The 18,818-nt window shown below is 39.0% G+C and overlaps 1 protein-coding gene across 12 annotated transcripts in view; it reads right to left on the minus strand.

Moving 5' to 3' along the window:
• The window catches only part of L3MBTL4 (L3MBTL histone methyl-lysine binding protein 4), a 499,515-nt gene that overhangs the window by 156,000 nt on the left and 324,697 nt on the right, over positions 1–18,818 (minus strand). For all 12 annotated transcript variants that reach the window (XM_038543799.1, XM_038543800.1, XM_038543805.1 and 9 more), the window contains one exon: positions 11,294–11,396. In XM_038543799.1, coding sequence (XP_038399727.1) covers positions 11,294–11,396 — 103 coding nt within the window. The remainder of the gene's footprint in view (positions 1–11,293; positions 11,397–18,818) is intronic.

Consider the following 18,818-nt stretch of genomic DNA (forward strand, 5'->3'; position numbering starts at 1 on the left):
CAAACTAAGTGTGTGGCATCATATTCTTTTCTGCTGTGCCTAGTAGATAATGGAAGGATCATTAATCTTGATTCTTGAAGTGTCTTTAGGAAAGGGACTATTTCAATCCAGTTATTTCTACTAGCAACAGTTTTGTAGTTATGGGTTTACATTTGGAATACAGATCCTGAATGCAAGATATTCACATTTTAACACATAGTGAAATTTACATATGAGTAAGTTCCATGCAATCGTAGTAAGTTCTGTTCAGGCAGTATGCTTTAGTTCTTAAGAAGATTATGTTGATAAATATCACTTAGAGTAAACAGTATGGTAGGTGATCTAACTAAGAAGGAAATGACAAATCATGTCCAATCACCTTTTTTTTTCTGATTGGAAAACTGAGGCCCAGGGATGATGTGAGCTTACCCTTTGTCTAACCACTTGAAATTAAAAAAGTATTCTTAAATTACTTTTAATTAAGGGCTACATGCACTTGAAACTTTTTATTTTGAAAAAAACAGATGGAGAAATGAAACATTCCAGGTAGGTGATAAAGGAATGAGTTAGGGGCAGATGGGGCTAGGCAGGGAAAGATAAGGGAAAGTCAGGCTCCCAGGAATCTGTGGGCTCCCATAAACCTCAAGGACACCAAAAGGCCAAGAGTCAGGCTTCTACCCCCCCAAGAAACAGAGATAAGACAGTCAAAACAGACAAAAACAAACCTGGCTCCCTAGCTCCAAAATGTGAGGGTTGATGGTTACTAAGTAATCACAGAAACTCACCAGACCAAATAAATAAATCATTACGGTGTTATCAATAGTCCCTGCTCAAACTATGACTGCACAAGAATCTCAAGGCCGTGGGCTCCCTGGCTAGGTTCTCAATAAAAGACTGCCACCAAAAGCCTTCAGTGGCAACCCTGTCAGGACATCTCTCACTTCTGAGAGATTTCTCTGTATTTCTGCTTAATAAACTTCCATCGCTTTGCTCACTCTCCGTTGTCTGAGAGATTCATTCTTCGACTACGGGAGACAAAAACCTAGCTCTCCCATATCATAGAGATGATTACGTGTCAAGATCAGCTAAGAATTTTGCATCTGAAATGTATGTCCTAATACTTGCTTAAAAGGAGCCACTGGAAGTAGTACATGGTGATGGAGATGAATGAGAAGGGCCAGGAAAGTTTGCAAGGAGGTGTAATAGAACACCCATATGCACCTAATATCAAACTAGCTTTATCTCAGGATGCAGTGGGAAAGAATGACAAACTGCAAGCAATGAGAAAAAAAAAGAGAGAGATGAAAGACAGATGCAGAGGATCCAATGTCATTTAAAAGAAATTTTAGAAGAATATAGAGAGCATATAAACAAAACCTTACAAAATATTTGGAGAAAGATGATTGGATATGAAAGAGGATTTTGACATAAAAACTGTGAAAGAACATATAGTAGTACAGGTAAACTAAAAAAAAAAAAAAACCCAAAAAACAAAAAAATCATATCTAGACATATGCAGGGAAATTTTAAATTTCATATATATGTAAACACATAAAGATATTCTATAGGAAACCTTGACAAAAGGAGCGCAGACTACCTCTGCCACCATCAGTGGGACTGGCATTAGACTTTGCCAACATGACAGGAACCAGAAGGTGATAGGAAGCAACGCTGATGAGACTTTGAAGGAAAAGGTCTGGGCTTAAGACATCTATCTCCTCTCAGACAGATTTCATGATAAAGGTGCACAAAGATTTTAAATATAACATGCAGGTGCCACAGACAAATTAAAACAAACCTTGAAAAGAACTGTGCCAGAACAAGGAATAAAAGACATTAAATCAGTAAGTAAGTGAAGGGGATTAAGGAGTACACTTGCCGTGATGAGCACCAGGTGATGTATCGAAGTGTTGAATTACTATATTGTACACCTGCAACTAACATAGCACTGTATGTTAACTAACTAGAATCAAAATAGAATCTAAAAAATGCAAAAACTGCATCGTAAAGGGCTGAAGATACCACTGGGACCAGTAAAATATATAGAAATAAGGGTACAGGGTTGTTTTAAGTATGACTGTAAAATTGTTTGCTCATTTTTGTTCTTTCCAAGAATTGATTCTATAGCTTAAAAATTGAAAAGAAAGAAAAGAGTATGGTATTATAATCTCAAGTTCAATTAATACAAGTAGGTATGGTGGATTAGGGAAAAAAGAATAGCATTTAGTGTTTCAAGTTTTACAAAGGAAAGCCAGACTAACGTTTTTTTCAAGTTTTACAAAGGAAAGCCAGACTAACGTTCTATTACTTTGACAGTTGCATAAACATAGTTTAGGAATGCATTGGAAAATGTCAGACTAACCATTAGAAAAACTAAAGACCTTCCTTTTATTTATTAATTTAAAAAATTTTTAAGACCTTCCTTTTAGAACTTACTAACCAACAACAAAATGCTCTAGGAAAAGGAAGGGAAAAATGAAGGAAGGTGCCTTCCCTTGCCCGACAACCATCATTTAAGAAAAAAAAAAAAAAGGGAAAAACTATGTCATAAAAGAATATGCACAATTTATATAACAATTATAACAATAACTGCAAATAGGTCAAATTCTGTTATCAACAGAGGGACTCTTATATGGGATTTTACTTTTAAGACAGTTATATGCTTTTCACAAAAAGCACACCCAAATAAAATGACGTGAAAGGCTAAAAATAATAGAATAGACAAATATTTTCTGAAAATTAAAAAAAAATCCTGCTTGGCACTATTAATATGACATAATGCAGAGAACAGGGAAAAAATAAGGATGAAGAGTCATTTCTAATTAATACAGAATCCATAATACACACAATGATCATAAAACTTTTGTACCAAATAATATCTAATTAATATACCTGAGAAATTTTTAACAAAAGGAGAAGTTGTATATGCTGTCTTGATTTTACTCATGGAAAACACACATATATGACAAAGTCTGAAAAATGAAACAGATTTAAGGCATATAAGTTTGTGGTTGGAATATGAGTGATTTTTATTTATTCTTGAATACTTCTGTACATTACCCAAAGTTTTACTATTGACCATGGATTAATTCTTCAATAAAATGGTATCAATTCAAAGTAACATGGTAAAATTTCTAATTTTTAAGAGAATGGACTTTGTCTATATTTTACTTTGATTTTTTAAATTTTATTTTATTTTGGTTTTTAAGGTGATTTAAACTAACCTAGATATCATCATTTTAGCATACCATTAATTTCCATAAACTGGTCTCACACAGAAATAAAGTAAAAGTCACATCTACTTTCATCATAAGGATACAATTTCTACAGCCTTGGCAATCCATGTAATTTGAAATTTTGTACTTAATAAAATCCTTAGAGTATGCCAAAGGATATAGTCTCTTTGGAAATCAGTGCCTCAACTGCTATAAAATTAAGCATTCAATTTATGCAACCTTCTTTAAAGAAAGGGAAAAAAAAAACAGAATTCTTACACAATTATTTCCCAATGAGTAAAATCAGACGTGTACATTAACCTTCAAGAATTCTAAGTAATGGAGAGAAGTGATTTAAAGACCTGAGGCTGATCTTTCACTACTTTATCAATTCTTTTACTAAATTGAGTAATTAATCATGTTATTTTGAGAATTAAAAGTGTTACCCAAAGTCAGATCCTCTTTTTCTTTTTACTTATTAAAGTAAAAATACATCTTCAAGTTTATTGTTAAATTTCTACCCAGTTCAATTTCACTATGTGGTTACATAAAGTCAAAGAAAATGACAAGCCCAAGCGACAAAGGAATTAGATAAACATGAACACATGTCATAAAGGTACTCTCTTGGGATCCCTGGGTGGTGCAGCGGTTTGGCGCCTGCCTTTGGCCCAGGGCAAGATCCTGGAGACCCGGGATCGAGTCCCACGTAGGGCTCCCGGTGCATGGAGCCTGCTTCTCCCTTCTCCCTGTGTCTCTGTCTCTCTGTCTCTCTCTCTCTCTCTGTGTGTGTGACTATCATAAATTAAAAAAAAAAAAAAGGTACTCTCTTGGCATGATAAAGTTTTAACTGAAGGTGACAATAAATTAAGAAGTACTGTGCATATAAAATTAAAATCATGCCTTTGAAAATCCTTTTGAACACAGTATTCCAATCAGCCACTACAAATTCATAAATTTACAGAGCCAATAAAAAGACATTCTACACAATCTTTTATTTTCTATGGATATGGAGGAGAAAGTGCTATTATGATAAGGTAAAACAACAACAGAGAAATAAAATTATATAATATTAGCTTAACTATTATTTGGAGGGGGGTAAATCAAGTTTTAAAACTAAGAAAATATGACAGATTGGAAAATTAAATTTATCCTTTCTCTTTCATAATAAATCCCTCCTTTCATTTCTTTTTTTTTTTAAGATTTTTATTTATTTATTCACGAGAGACAGACAGAGAGAGAAAGAGAGAGAGAGAGGCAGAGACACAGGCAGAGGGTTCCATGCAGGGAGCCTGACATGGGACTCGATCCTGGGACTCCAGGATCATGCCCTGGGCCGAAGGCGGCGCTAAACCGCTGAGCCACCAGGGCTGTCCTCTTCTCTCATTTCTTAAAAAAAAAAATCAAATAAATGAATGAGAGGGTATAAATGCATAAACACAAAACAAAAGAGAAAAAAATGACAACAGATAAGTCGATATATTTTTTAAGCTGGAAAATGGATAAGGCGACAGCCAAGAGTCTGCAGAGAGAGGATGGCATAAAAGCACCCAGGAAATGTTTGGGAGCATTATGTCTGCTGGAAGGAACTTACTCAGAAGAGGAAGTTCACTGCTGGTGGCGGGCTCCTTGGCCATGGCTGGGTCCCTGCCTGACCAGTTCATGAAACTCACCAAGCAGGCAGGCCCCAAACATGCATGCAGAGGTGTGTACCAGATTTCTGATGCCTCGTTCTCAAGAGTGAACATGGAGAAGGGACTGCTGAGATTACAGAAATGTCCTTCATATAACAGAAAGAAGCCAACCAACCTCACCAAAGCCAAGTCAAAACACAAGTATCTGGGTGGAGGGAAAAAAAAAAAAAAAACAAAAACAAAAAACAAAACAAAACAAAAAAAACGGTGCAGGGAGCAGGAAAACAACAGCCTCAAATACTGTCAGAGAGTTTAAAAAAAAAAAAAAGACACACGATCCATCAAATAAGAACAGGATGCAATAAAAGTAAAAATAAAAAAAAATCAGAGAATAAGGATGTGTTTTGAGAAACCGAAAAGATAAATCAGAGTATAATTAAAACTTCAATCAAAGGAGTGTAAGTCAAGGTTGAGGAAGTAGTCCATAGAAAGGAACAAAAGACAGGGAAATTCAAGCTGGAGGAGGACATGGAAGGGCTGGTGCGGGCACGCAAGCAGAGCACACAGAAAGGAGGTATCACTCAAGAAATACCACAGGAACATTTCCCAGAAACAAAAGGCCTGAGTTTGCAGACTGAATCTATGAATGCAAACTCATTTCAGAACACCACTGATAAAGAGAAGGTCCTGAAATCCAGGGCCTGAAATTCTTGCAGAGGATGGGGTGGAGGAAGAGGAAGACCAAGCTTTTCCTGAAGTGAAATTTGAAAGGCAGCTGACTTCTGGTACACAGAGGGAAAATGGAGTGATATCTTCAATATTCTGAAGCTGGAATTCTATCCATAAGTCAATGACTATGGTTAAAGAGAAAGAAAAGATATTTTTGATATTAAAAACAAACAACCCAAAAAAAAAAAAAAAAAAAAAAAAAAAAAAAAAAAAAAAAAAAAAAATAAAAACAAACAACCCAACTACTACCTCCCACAAATCCTACCCCAAAAACTAGCTAGGAGAAAATAAACCAGGGAAAGACTTGAAACCCAGGAAATAAAGCATGTGACAGAAAGGAAGGCAAGGGAATCCCAGGAAGGAGGCTCCCTACGGAGAAACCGGTTCACAGTGGAGGGAAGGCAAGGACAGGGAGCTGGGGAAGGTCACCAGGAGTGGGGAAATGATGACTAGGCAGGCCACTAAGGGGCCCAACTGTGGCTGAGAGAGACTTAGGAGGAGAGTTGGAGCCTGGGTGGCAGGGCTGGGAGGGATCAGAGGCTGGATGCAGGAGTTTGTGCGCAGAGGCCGTACTGCCACCCACCTGCGGAGTGTTTGCTCAAAATGCACCCAATGGGCAGGAGAGCAGCACAGCAAATTCTTGAAGAGGAAAATCTACTTCTAAGAATGCCACGAGATCAAGAGCCAGAGAAGTTCAATAGGCCCCAATCGCATACCACATATACATACATCACACACATACACCTACACCACATATACACACACACACCCCCACACCCCCACAAAATCCCCCCAACACATACTACGCTACACCGACACCCACACCCTATCTGCACTCACACACACACACACATCACACATGTGTACACACCACATTCACACACACCCCACACATACATACATTCTATGAAACCCACATACCGCACTGGCAAAATAGTTCATAAATCATGAACAGAGGCTGAGTTGTGCCGTAAATTTCCATGAACAGCACTCAAAATGTATAGTGATGTCCTCACTTGTGAGCAGTAGATGTCCTTTTTTTCATTTGTGTGGGGTTTTTTTTGTTTGTTTTAATTTGTATTCTTTATGGTGCAACGCCAGCAATGTGTGTCCTGTATGCCACACAGGAACACTGGGGCAAGAGGTCTTTGCCTTGTGACAATACCTGGCTCTCTGTGTAAAGAATGTAATTATTAGCTCCTAAATAAATTACCTTTGTATGTTTTCTTTAAGATTTATATTTATTGAGACAGAGAGCAAGAGAGAGTGAGAGCAAGAGAGCAAGCGAGCGAGCACAAGTGGGGTGAAGGCTAGAGGGAGAGGGAGAAGCAGGCTCCCCTCTGAGCAGGGAGCCTGATGCAGTGCAGGGCTGTATCCCAGGACCCCAGGATCATGACCTGAGCCAAAGGCAGACGTTTAACCAACTCAGCCATCCAGGTGCCCCATCTTTGTATGTTTTATGACGCAGAAGTGGATCAAGTCTTTCTGAGTCTATGTTCTACTCATTTATTATTTTTAAAGATTTTATTTATTCACAAGAGACATAGAGTGAGAGAGAGAGGCCAAGATACAGGCAGAGGGAGAAGCAGGCTCCATGCAGGGAGCCTGACGTGGGATTTGATCCCAGGTGTCCAGGATCACAACCTGGGCGGAAAGTGGCGCTAAACCGCTGAGCCACCCGGGCTGCCCCATGTTCTACTCATTTAGAAAGAACAAATTCTTGTCTAATCCCAGACCCTGGCTTAAAGTAAGTTTACAACTTAGAGTCCCAATATTGTCATCTTTAAGTATTTCTATATTTCTGTGTTAACAAACACACCTACTCCATTTTATTCACTATGTAAATTCATTCAAATAACATGCAAATTGTGTGATAATTGTGTGCCAAAAGTCCTATTTTCATACAGATAAGAACTGATGCAATTTTTCTCAAATAATGGCTTATACAGATTTCACATGAACTCTAAGCAGCTTTGAATATTACTGTTAACTCCTTGACTATTTCAATGAAAACTAAAGTAAACCTGTCTGAAATCCATCTAAAAAGGACACCAAGAGTCCACCTGATTGCTTAAAGTGATGTATTATTTTCAACTGTCATCAGCTGTATCCTGATGCCACAGCACTCCTTGTCAGCTCTATAAGACACCGACAACTTATTTAAAGAGAATTGTTTACTTCCTTTCAAAACATCAAACCTTCAATATCAAAATCAGAAATTCTGACATCAAATGGTAAAAACAAGGCTCCCTCCTCGCAAGCACTTTGTTGCCTAGGAGGATTTTGTAGAAGAACAGCTAAAATCACTGTCCTCCTTAACGTGCGGCACTCTACTTCCAAGTGTTCCCTAAGGCTTGGGAAGCAGAGGTCAACTGAGCTGTTTTATGCAGACCTCAGTGAAGCTGGAGGGGTTTCTGGTTTTATTATTTTCTTCCTTTTTTTAGATGTAAAAATACTTGTCTAAAACTCTTCTAGAGACTGTAAAAAGCATTTTGTAGAAGGATGACTACTTGGTAAAGGTACCTATTTATGATAAGAGAAAAAATAATTTTAGAATATGCAAGTCTAACCTAACATGCTTCAGGAAACTCAAGCTAGGGATGATTATAACAATGATTATAACAATATATCCAGGGCTCTGGGAGAATGCAGCATTTTAAAATTTTCATCTCCTGCTTAACATCTCACTGACAAACAAGAAGGAAAATGTACAAAGACAACTTTGGGTATGTTAGAGCAAATTCCCAGCAGGTGTAGTTAGGGTGTGTGTGTGTGTGTGTGTGTGTGTGTGTGTGTCTGTAATATTCTCAACAGATATCACCAAAGACACATACTGAAGAACGATATTTTTCATCCTAGAACTATGAAAAATTAAGACAATAACTGAAATGCATGAACACAAAGACCAGAGAATATGAATGATTTATCAAACCAGTTCTTGCCCAATTAGTTCCAAGAGAATTTAAGCAAATTCTTATTAAGTTATACTCATAGTTACATTAGTACATGCATTAACTTAGCAAATGATATTCAGAATGTGATTACCTGAAGAGAATTGAAAACAAGAGTTGGTGGTTTAAAAAGAAATCAATGTATGAACTAAAAATGGATAGTCAGTCAATGAGTAACTAACATCTGGAGGCTAACCTTGATAAAGACAAGACCTGTGATTGGAAATGGTTAAAGCAAGAGAGGAATATCTGTGGGTACTGGAGCTAACCTGATATTGTCCATGACCTCCACCCTCCATGACTGCTTTACAATCAACTGTAATCTGGCCATAAGCTTGTCCTCATTCTTTGAATACAAAATAGTATTAAATATAATAAAAGCTCTTTCCATAGGTAAGTCAGAATTTGTCTGACAGTTTTAATGCCTTTTAAGTTCTAAATGCAAGTTCAAAACCTATCCAGTTGTCTCATTTTTATCTTTTCCATTCTAGAGAGAAGCTCATCACAGGTAGTCATTGCTTATTATTTTTCTTTTCTGAGATAATGGAATCATTAAGCTTTTGAAGACTTTTACTTACAGAAGCCCTGCTCTAGCATAACAATGTCTAGTGTAGGAGAATAGCCAAGACCTAATCACGAAGATGATGTCCCGAGCACCCCTATGAATCATGAGGTCTGGAGAATGAATGCCTTGTGCTTTCTATCTAGCTCCCTAAAAATGTCTATCACATATGATACATTTTTTCTTAAGCTTCACAGAATGTCTTTCCTTAAACTCTACTTCCATATTCTTCTAGTTTCTTCACAAGTTCTGAGGCCAACCTTTAAAGGATACTTGGTGGATGGAGAAAATCATGTCAGATACTCTCAATTTAATTCACAATTAGATCCTACAAATAAGACAACGATTGGGTCTCTCTGTGCCATCCTGAATGAGAAAAGCTTCTGGGAAGCTGCTGGGACAAAGTGGAGCACATCCATTGTGACTCTGTTCACAATGTTTTCAGAATCCAGGCAGGGAGAGGCAAGTGAGCCACACAGAAACAGTGTGGGAGGCAAGTCAGCTGTGATGAAATGGAAGAAGATACCTTGACTGAGCTACCTGGCAATCTTACAGAGCTGTCTAGGGTGATACTTGTTATCTCAGCCCCAGTGCCTGAGGAGGGTAAACTCAACAAAACACTAAGGGATAGACCAGCCACAATATTATGGTCTTGCTAACTTGCAGGATAATGACCCGAGTTTTGAAAGAAGCACTAACTTTTCATCTGGAAATACTTGCTACTCAAAAATCTACTGTGAGAAGGAAGAACATGGTAAACACTCTCAGGGCTATTTATAGAATTTTCTGTGCCATCCAGTATGGTAGCCACTGGGTACACCTGACTAAGTGTCACTGAGCAACTGAGGCCTTAATTTTGTTTAAATTTTAATTAATTTTAATGTAAACAGACACATATTACTAGTGACTAATTATATTGGGGTTCGCAGCTCTAGATTAAAAAAAAAAAAAACATCATGTAAAGAACACACAAGAAAAGCCTGAGGAAGATTCTTCATAGCCATATATACCCCTGGGGATGTCTGAAAAGTGGTTCTATCTGCTCCAACAGGGTCCTCACCTAATACAGAGCTCCCTCCCAAATGGTGTGATTACCCCCTTAGCCTCCTTCTTTATGTCCTTTACTCTCTTTTCCTCCTTTCCCCCACACAATACCACAACATCTCCAGCGAGTTCAGCCCCACTCTCCTGGTCCGTGACTCCTACACATTTCCCCAAGTACCCAAGATGTTGGCACATCTTAATTCTCTTTAATGGATTCTATATCTATATCTATCTATATCTATATCTTTTTCTCTTAAGTTTTAATGTTATATTTACACATATAACATATTCATTTATGCTATTTGGGAGTGTTTACCATTATTTCTTATAGTAACATTTGCTTTAATTTAGAAATGTTTTCAGCACTGGTCTCCAGGATTGCAACCACCTGATAAAGCAAGGACTTCCATTTGGATCTCTTTTATTCAAACAAATACTTTCTTCCTTCACATATCACATAACTTATTCTTTTCTCTTTATACTTATTGTTTTATGTATTTAAACAATTTTTTTAGTTTACATATTCTATAACTAGATCACCAATATGAATAATTCATCTATACATTATTTTACCAATTGATGGGAACAGAAAAAGCAGTAGGGACTTAACAGACTTATTTATACATACTTTTTCTTACAAGCACTATCTTCTCTATACTATTACAAAATATTGAAAACATGGGTATATGCTGCAGTATAACTTCACACTTATTACTTTCTGTTCTATCACAGAATTATCTCATCTCCAAATGAATAAGACACAGAGAAAAAGAAATAAGGACAAGGGAAAACAAGAGGTGGGGAAAGGCAAGAGGTACTAGAATTTCTCTAGAAGAAAGCAGGACTCAACATTCACGTGGAGAAAATTCAGGCCTGGGGTGTGACACAGAGTGGTGAGCATGTCCAATGGAATGGGCACTTGTTAAGAAAAGCGTCAGACAGCAGAGGCTCTGGGGATTGATGTGGGTCTGGGCGAGGCCTCAGGGGTCCAAGAAGGCCCCAGGAAGGGCAGAGGTGGGCAGGCAGCAGGAAATGTCAAGGAGGGGCTTTAGGAACACTGAGAAGGGGGTATGATGCAAAGGCATTTGGCTCCAAGAGTCATTTATGATGCTGTCTATAGCTGCTACTCTGCAGACTTTTCCAATTCGTCCCTGAAATAATTTAAACAAGAAAAATTTTTACCTGTGATGTCCTGAATACCGTGGACCACGGATATGGCCTATTCCTCGGCACCCTGGAGTAGGACAAACAGCTTGACCTGGAAGGATTTTCACATCATTTGCTCCTTCAGGAAGTAAAAGAACATACCTTGAAAACACCCTCAGTAAAGAAGAACTAGAAATACTAAAATATGTAAATGATATTCATTGAGACTTTGCAAATTAAAAACCAACCATCACTGAAACACTTAGTGGATACTTGTGATGTTTTATAACACGACTTACTAGAAAATATCAGTGCTGTCATAGATAACACTAACGCAACTAATATCTGAGGCAGAGCAAAACATATAGGCATTGAAATTTTTAAAAAATATAGGAACATCCACTCATTCCTTTCAGAGAATAATACTGGCAAAGGCAAATATAACCATGAGCAAAGAATGTGAAAGGGTGAGGTGTGGTTTGTGGTTCTCCTTGAAACTCCCACTCAACCACAGCAAGCTCCCCCAAATGCTGGACAGAAATTCAGCTAGTAAATGAGGCCTGCCAAAGCCTACCCATGCTTACTCAAGTAGCTGTCAAAGCTATCTGAAAAAAAGAATGGCCCAATCCATACTACAATACACTATACTCAAACTACGTAAAGTACACTTATCCTCTATTAATAGTACTATTAATGCTGTATATATTTAATACTAATGCTAATGCTATACTACATATAACCATTCCAAGCCAGAGATGAATTCTGTCAAGCCCAAGAGGCAATCTATCTCTAAAGATTATCAGGAGTTAAACCCTCTTTCTCTGTTCTGTGATTCTCCTCAGTCTGCTCTCCCTCCAGAGTAAACTCTCTGGGTCTTGTCATCACCCGAAATGACACTGCTTCCAAAAGCACTAAGCATACAGGCCCTCTGACTACAAAATTGCATCCTTCCAGATTGCTCACTCAGGTAGCCCAGCAGCTGATGACGTTTCAACATCGTGGGAGTTCCCAGGCCATGAGTTCCCTTCTTTCCCATCCTCAGTCCCCTCTCATCGTAACTGCCTTCCCTTGTCTTCAAGTCTGCCAACCAGCAGTTACCCTCCGTTGCAAATATCTGAAGCTCCCTTGCCTTGCTGAACTTCTACGATGGGTGGCTGTGAAAAGAAAATAAAGAGCCAGCTGTGGGTCAGTGGCACTACTCTGCTGGTCTGTGTTTCTCAAGACTAAGTTCTCCAGGAAACTACACAAATGGTGTAGATTCATTGTTACCAAAACTACTGACTTCAGGGTCACCTGAATTTCCCACCCCCCCTCCAGCCTCTGCCCTCTGGCTCTCACAGCTTCTACTGCTTGCACTTCACTGGGAAAACAGGAGCTTGTCCTGGGGGTACAGCATCCTCTCCTTCCTTTCCATCAGTGTGGGGAGTGCTCTCTTCCCTCCAGAGCAGGTCTCTCACCCTTTCTATTTGGGTCTTATCTACAGAGTCTTTAGGCTCTCATATATTCTAACCACTCTTGGATTACTGAATCTTTCATACCAGTATTTAAACAAACTCCAGTTTCCCCATTATAAAAAGAAATAAACAAAGACAAAATGAAACAGAAAACAAAAGCTTAGAACTCTCCTTGAGATCCACATTCCCCTTTAGCAGCCATTTATTCTTTTCCCCTTCCCAGGCAAACTTCTCAAAGAAGTTATTGCTGTTTCTTCACATCTCACTTTGCAAATCATGTCAATCTTCTAAGGTCACTAATGACTTCTATGCACTAAGCCCAACTTGTACTGCTAGGTATGCATCACACTCGCTGTCTTGGTGCCACTAATCACCATCCCTTCTTGAGTTGTTATTGTCCACGAGCTTTGGTGACGTCACTCCCTGACAGTTTCCTTGCTATAAATGGGCATTCTCTTGTAATATCCTTTGCCATATTTCCCTCCTCTAGTTAATCTGAAAATGCCAGAGAACCTCAAGATATGTTCCTGGGCCATCCATTTCTACAGCTTCATTTACCACCAGTATGCTATAGATGCTCACGGGCTATATACAAGCTCACAGGTTACATATGACAAATTCTACGAGACATTACAACAAATATTTATACCTCAAATACATTTTCATCAAGTTTACTGAGCAACAAGAAAGTCTGTCTTAGATACTTATGCTCTCATAATTTTGCAAGACACCTTGAGGGATAAACAGAGAAATGAGCTGCCCCATCCAAAGGTAGCTTTTGGAAGCAGCCTTTAAAAAGAAACAACTTTTAAATAAATCCAAGGAATCTAGGTTAAAAAAAAACTGTAAACAAATCTCTAATTAAGAAGTATGTTTGTGTTGGTCGGCAAATAAAAAGATCTATAAGAAAAAGCACACAAACATAAATATAAATAGACTTTTCTCCAAGCTGTACCTCATAATAAACTACCAAGGCCACCTCACAAAGGCTTGAAATATTAAATCTATAAACAAACCAACAAGTAAATGCTCTCCATCGGTCAACCCTGGTGTCATTCTGTGTGAACAACATTCCAGGAAATTGTCAGTGAAGGCACCTTAATATATTTTTTTAGGACTATTTCAATGCACTTGATTAAATTAAGGATTAAAGTGATCTTTTAAATATTTATCAATGCATATTTATTTCCAGAGCCCTGACAGGGGTCATATTTCTCTCCTTGTCAGATACATGAGGAGGGGTATGATCTCACTATTGTGAGAATTATTATATTAAGAACCACAGCAAGGGTCATAACAAAGAAGTAGAGAAGAACATACAATAAAAAAAGCATAGAATCTAACAATTTTCCTGGTACATTTTGTATGATGAAGTTTAATGGGCTGACCCAATGGTGAATTAGTCTGTTGGGGAAAAGAAACCTGTAAATTCTACACTCCATATTATTGCCTCTAGGATAAGGGAAACTATGATAAAATTAGTTTTTTTCCCCCAGAAAACAACTGCATTTTCACCAAGAATATCTGCCCTTTAACTTGGATGTTTAGAGAATGAGGTCTCAAGAAAAAACATGTTCTCAATTTGAAATCCTTCTTTTTAGAGAGACCATCCTGAACATTTTACCTTTTCTGCCTTCTTTTTGCCCCTTTAATTGAAATTAATTTCCTAGTTGATCTGCTAATCTCCTGTCTCTCTTTCCTAGAGTGAGGACACTGACCTTATCTAATGTGTCTACCATTGGAGCCCCAGAACCCACTACAGCAGCAACTGGCATATAATAAATACTGAATTAGTATGTTCTGTAAACAAATCAAGAATCATAAAAACAACAATTAACACTTAAAAGCATTATTTGGTATATTCTGACCACAATGCTGTGAACTAATCCCCATTTCATTTTTTTAAGTTTTTTAAAAAAGATTTTATTTATTTATTCATGAGAGATACACACAGAAAGAGGCAGAGACATAGGCAGAGAGAGAAGCAGGCTTCCTGCAGGAGCCTGATGTGGGACCATATCTCAGGATCCCGGGATCATGACCTGAGCAAAAGGCAGGTGCTCAACCACTGAGCCACCCAGGCATCCCCCTCATCTTTTTCTTATTTCAGAGCTGAGCGTGTCTAAAATCAATCTCTGGTTTTCTATTTCTTAATACTATGAGCTACCATTAAGCAGCATGAATAGCTCCTAATTTATTTCAAGTCTTTTATGAAAATTTTACTTAGGTAGGAGTAAATCTAATGGCAAGAGTTCTTCCTGCAAAGACAAAATGAAATGGAAAATATCCTTGTAGACTGGAAATTATCTGAGTAAGGAACAAAGCTTCACACTCAAATGATACAATAAGTAAAATGTCCTCGTGGGTCCCCATTCACATGGAATTACCTGGTTGCCATAAGTAGCCAGGGAAGACATTGCAATTGCCCACCCAACATCCATTCCTCCCTTGTTGCTGACTGAACCCTGATTTGGTTCAGGGCAGCAATGGGCCTAGTTGGCTTTGCCAGCCTCTCATATCCAGATGTGGTCATCTGACACCATATGGGATAGTTAGACCTAAGGCAAATGCAAAATAAGGATGTCTACAAATGCTTTTCTTTCCTAGTAGAAGGGTAAAGGCGATGCTGGTGCTCCTTTGCCCATGTCCTCTTACTTTGACCTTCATGGAACGCAGGGTGTAAGGGCTTATGAGGTGACAAGCACGAAGACAAAAGCAAAAGTGTTCAAGAAGGCAGAGAATGAAGGAAGATAAGCTCGGACTCAGGACATACCACGGCAGACCTACCACATCAGTGTTTATCATACAGGAAAAATACTACCCCCTCTTCGATTAAGCCATTATAGAAGATTTTTGTGTTATTTGCAGCTGAAAAGTCCATCCAAGAAAATAGCAATTTTATTTTGTTTTTCCTTTTGTGAAATCAAGTAATTATTCTAAAACAAAAACTATTTGCCATGTAAAGAAGATGTAAGATATCAAAGGAAAAATCAATATAGTAAAGAGCTTATATCCATCTCTAGAAAATGAGAAAGGGAACTGGCCTTAATTTCAAAATAGCCCAAACTGGCAACCACCAAAGTGATGGGAGTGAAAAGGCTTATTATTGCCCTACTTGATGTGGGTGAGATGCTGAGTTCGAGAGCACTGCCCTACTGTGTAGGAAGCAGCTCACTTTCCAAACTTATTTTATTGGGTCTAGAGGTGACTGAAAGCAGAATGACAGTACTGACACTGGTTGAAGCAAATGAAAATGCTCTGTTCTGTGACGTACGTATGTGAGCTCCATATTGATGTGGGCCCATGTCGCAGCATGAGGATCAAGCAGCAGTCTTCCTAGCCCCATTTCAACACTAATCTCCTGCTGCTGAAAATGTCTTCAGTTCAACCTGATTCATTTAACAAGTGTTTAAAAGAGAAATGACTCTAGCATCAGGTGGTAATATCCACCAGAGGATATACAGAAAAGTGGAAGAGATTTAAATGTCATTGATAACAGACAAGTGAAGATATTTTAACTCTTATTTCCTTAATACTATGTTCTAAATAATATTTCTTTTGAATAGCCACTGAGAGTTGTTTACTCATTTAAAGAGATACTGAGTATCTGCTGTGTGCCAGACAGGATTTCAGGTACCATGGATATGGCAGCAGATCAAACAGAAAGCCCTGTCCCCCCAGAGCTTATCCTGGCACCAAAGACACAATAAACACTCGAATGAAAATCACAATGGAATGTCAGATAGTAATGGTGCTAGGAAGACATATGAAGTCATGGAGCAGAAGGGGGAAGCTCTTTTTTTTTAAATAATAAATTTATTTTTTATTCGTGTTCAATTTGCCAACATACAGAATAACACCCAGTGCTCATCCCATCAAGTGCCCCCCTCAGTGCCCGTCACCTATTCACCCCCACCCTCCACCCTCCTCCCCTTCCACCACCCCTAGTTCGTTTCCCAGAGTTAGGAGTCTTTTTGTTCTGTCTCCCTTTCTGATATTTCCTACCCATTTCTTCTCCCTTCCCTTCTATTCCCTTTCACTATTATTTATATTCCCCAAATGAATGAGACCATATAATGTTTGTCCTTCTCCGATTGACTTATTTCACTCAGCATAATACCCTCCAGTTCCATCCATGTTGAAGCAAATGGTGGGTATTTGTCGTTTCTAATGGCTGAGTAATATTCCATTGTATACATAGACCACATCTTCTTTATCCATTCATCTTTCAATGGACACTGAGGCTCCTTCCACAGTTTGGCTATTGTGGACATTGCTGCTAGAAACATCGGGGTGCAGGTGTCCCGGCGTTTCATGGGAATGTTCTTAAGGCCAATAGTCAGGGAAGAAATCCTGACGTGAGCAGGATCCTACGGGGAGTGAAAGCACACTTCCTATGACAACAGCAGGAAGGCCAGTGTGGTTAGAGCTAAGGAGACAAAGGAAAGGGGGAAGAGATGAAGTCCCATGGGCCCAAGCAATATTCTGAGTTAGGTGGAGGCACCAGAGAATAGAGAGGGCTGACAAATGAGTACGAGCACACTCACTGAGCCTTATGGAGTGTCCCATGGAAAGGGCCTGGGGCGGGCTGTGCCTTGTGGCTGGGACTAGAGGTGTCCTGCAGCCATGGCTTCTACACCTGGTGCTCAAAGCCCTGGACTAGGTGAGATCCCACCGTGAGTTAGTGTCAGGCCTGAGGACTGAGCTCTGGGAAACATGATTTGTAGAAACTAAAAGAGTGTCAAAAAGGGGCCGAGAAGGTACAGCCAGGCAGAGGCAGGCGTCCTCGATGGAGAAGGACATGCAGACAGTGAGCCAGGAAGCAAGACAGTGGCTATGAGCACAGTGCTGAGGAAGGTTGAGGGTGTGCAGCCCTGAGCTCCTGGGACTGGAATGAGACCATTTTTGGTGACCAGATGCCAACAAGCCTGACCCAAGGTAAGGGAGAGTGGAAGAAGAAAAAAGAGGCAGACCTGGGTGCTAAGATGGCCAAGTTCTCCACCCACAGCACTAGTTTTCTCAGAAAAACGAACCCCAAGATCATCAGCTGAGATTAAGGAATGGAGCAAAGGAAGCAGCAGAATTAAATCCGGAACTAAAGAGAAATAAATAAAGGAAACTGTTCAAATATGCATACATTCTCATTTCAAACAATTAAGATTTCACTACCTTTATTTTGGATAATGGAAAACTTTCAGGTTAGTATCCTGGTTTTGTTTTGTTGCTTTTTTTCTCCCACCCCGCCTCAGGAAATTTACATTATAGTTGTTAAGAAGCTTTAATGAAATAATTACCTTTGAATGCTAGAGAATGCAAATAATAAGCATACCTTTCAAACTGAAATTATAGATTAATCATACTTATTCTTTATCTCCTAATGAAATTAGGGATAATAAATACCCGTTGTGCTGTAATAATGAGTTTCTCAAACAGAAGAAAATAATGTAACTAAACACCACGGTTGCTTGTCCCAGGCTTCAGGCTGTTAGATTTCATGATATATAAGTAAAACAGAATAACAATTTTGTGAAAGGAAAATAGAACAAAAGAATAAGAAAAGGTTCCTACAAATGTGACTGTTTTGTCTAACCTGATGATTTAGAAAAACCTTTAAAATATAGCAACAGCAATATCTGTACAGGAAGGCAAACTAATCAACCACCTGATGCAGGACAATGTCTAGAAATGTACCAGAGTCCTGGGGACCAGCGGCTACAATAATGATACTTATTCCACCAGGGAAATAGCCACTGCGACCACCCCACCACCACCCACCACATGGTGAGAAAAGAGCACAGCAGCAATGGACAGCAGCCTTCTGAAAACCCTTTCCAAGATCTGACAGAGATTCCCAATGAGTAGTTATGGTAAAAAGTGAATCGTATTCTATTGGGCTCTGGTCAGTATTTAAAAGGAGACAGCAGGGATCCCTGGGTGGCGCAGCGGTTTGGCGCCTGCCTTTGGCCTGGGGCGCGATCCTGGAGACCCGGGATCGAATCCCACATTGAGCTCCCTGCATGGAGCCTGCTTCTCCCTCTGCCTGTGTCTCTGCCTCTCTCTCTCTCTCTCTCTCTCTCTCTCTCTCTCTGTGTGTGACTATCATAAAT

This window comes from Canis lupus, chromosome 7 (assembly GCF_011100685.1).
Source record: "Canis lupus familiaris isolate Mischka breed German Shepherd chromosome 7, alternate assembly UU_Cfam_GSD_1.0, whole genome shotgun sequence".
In the NCBI taxonomy this organism is placed as follows: domain Eukaryota; kingdom Metazoa; phylum Chordata; class Mammalia; order Carnivora; family Canidae; genus Canis; species Canis lupus.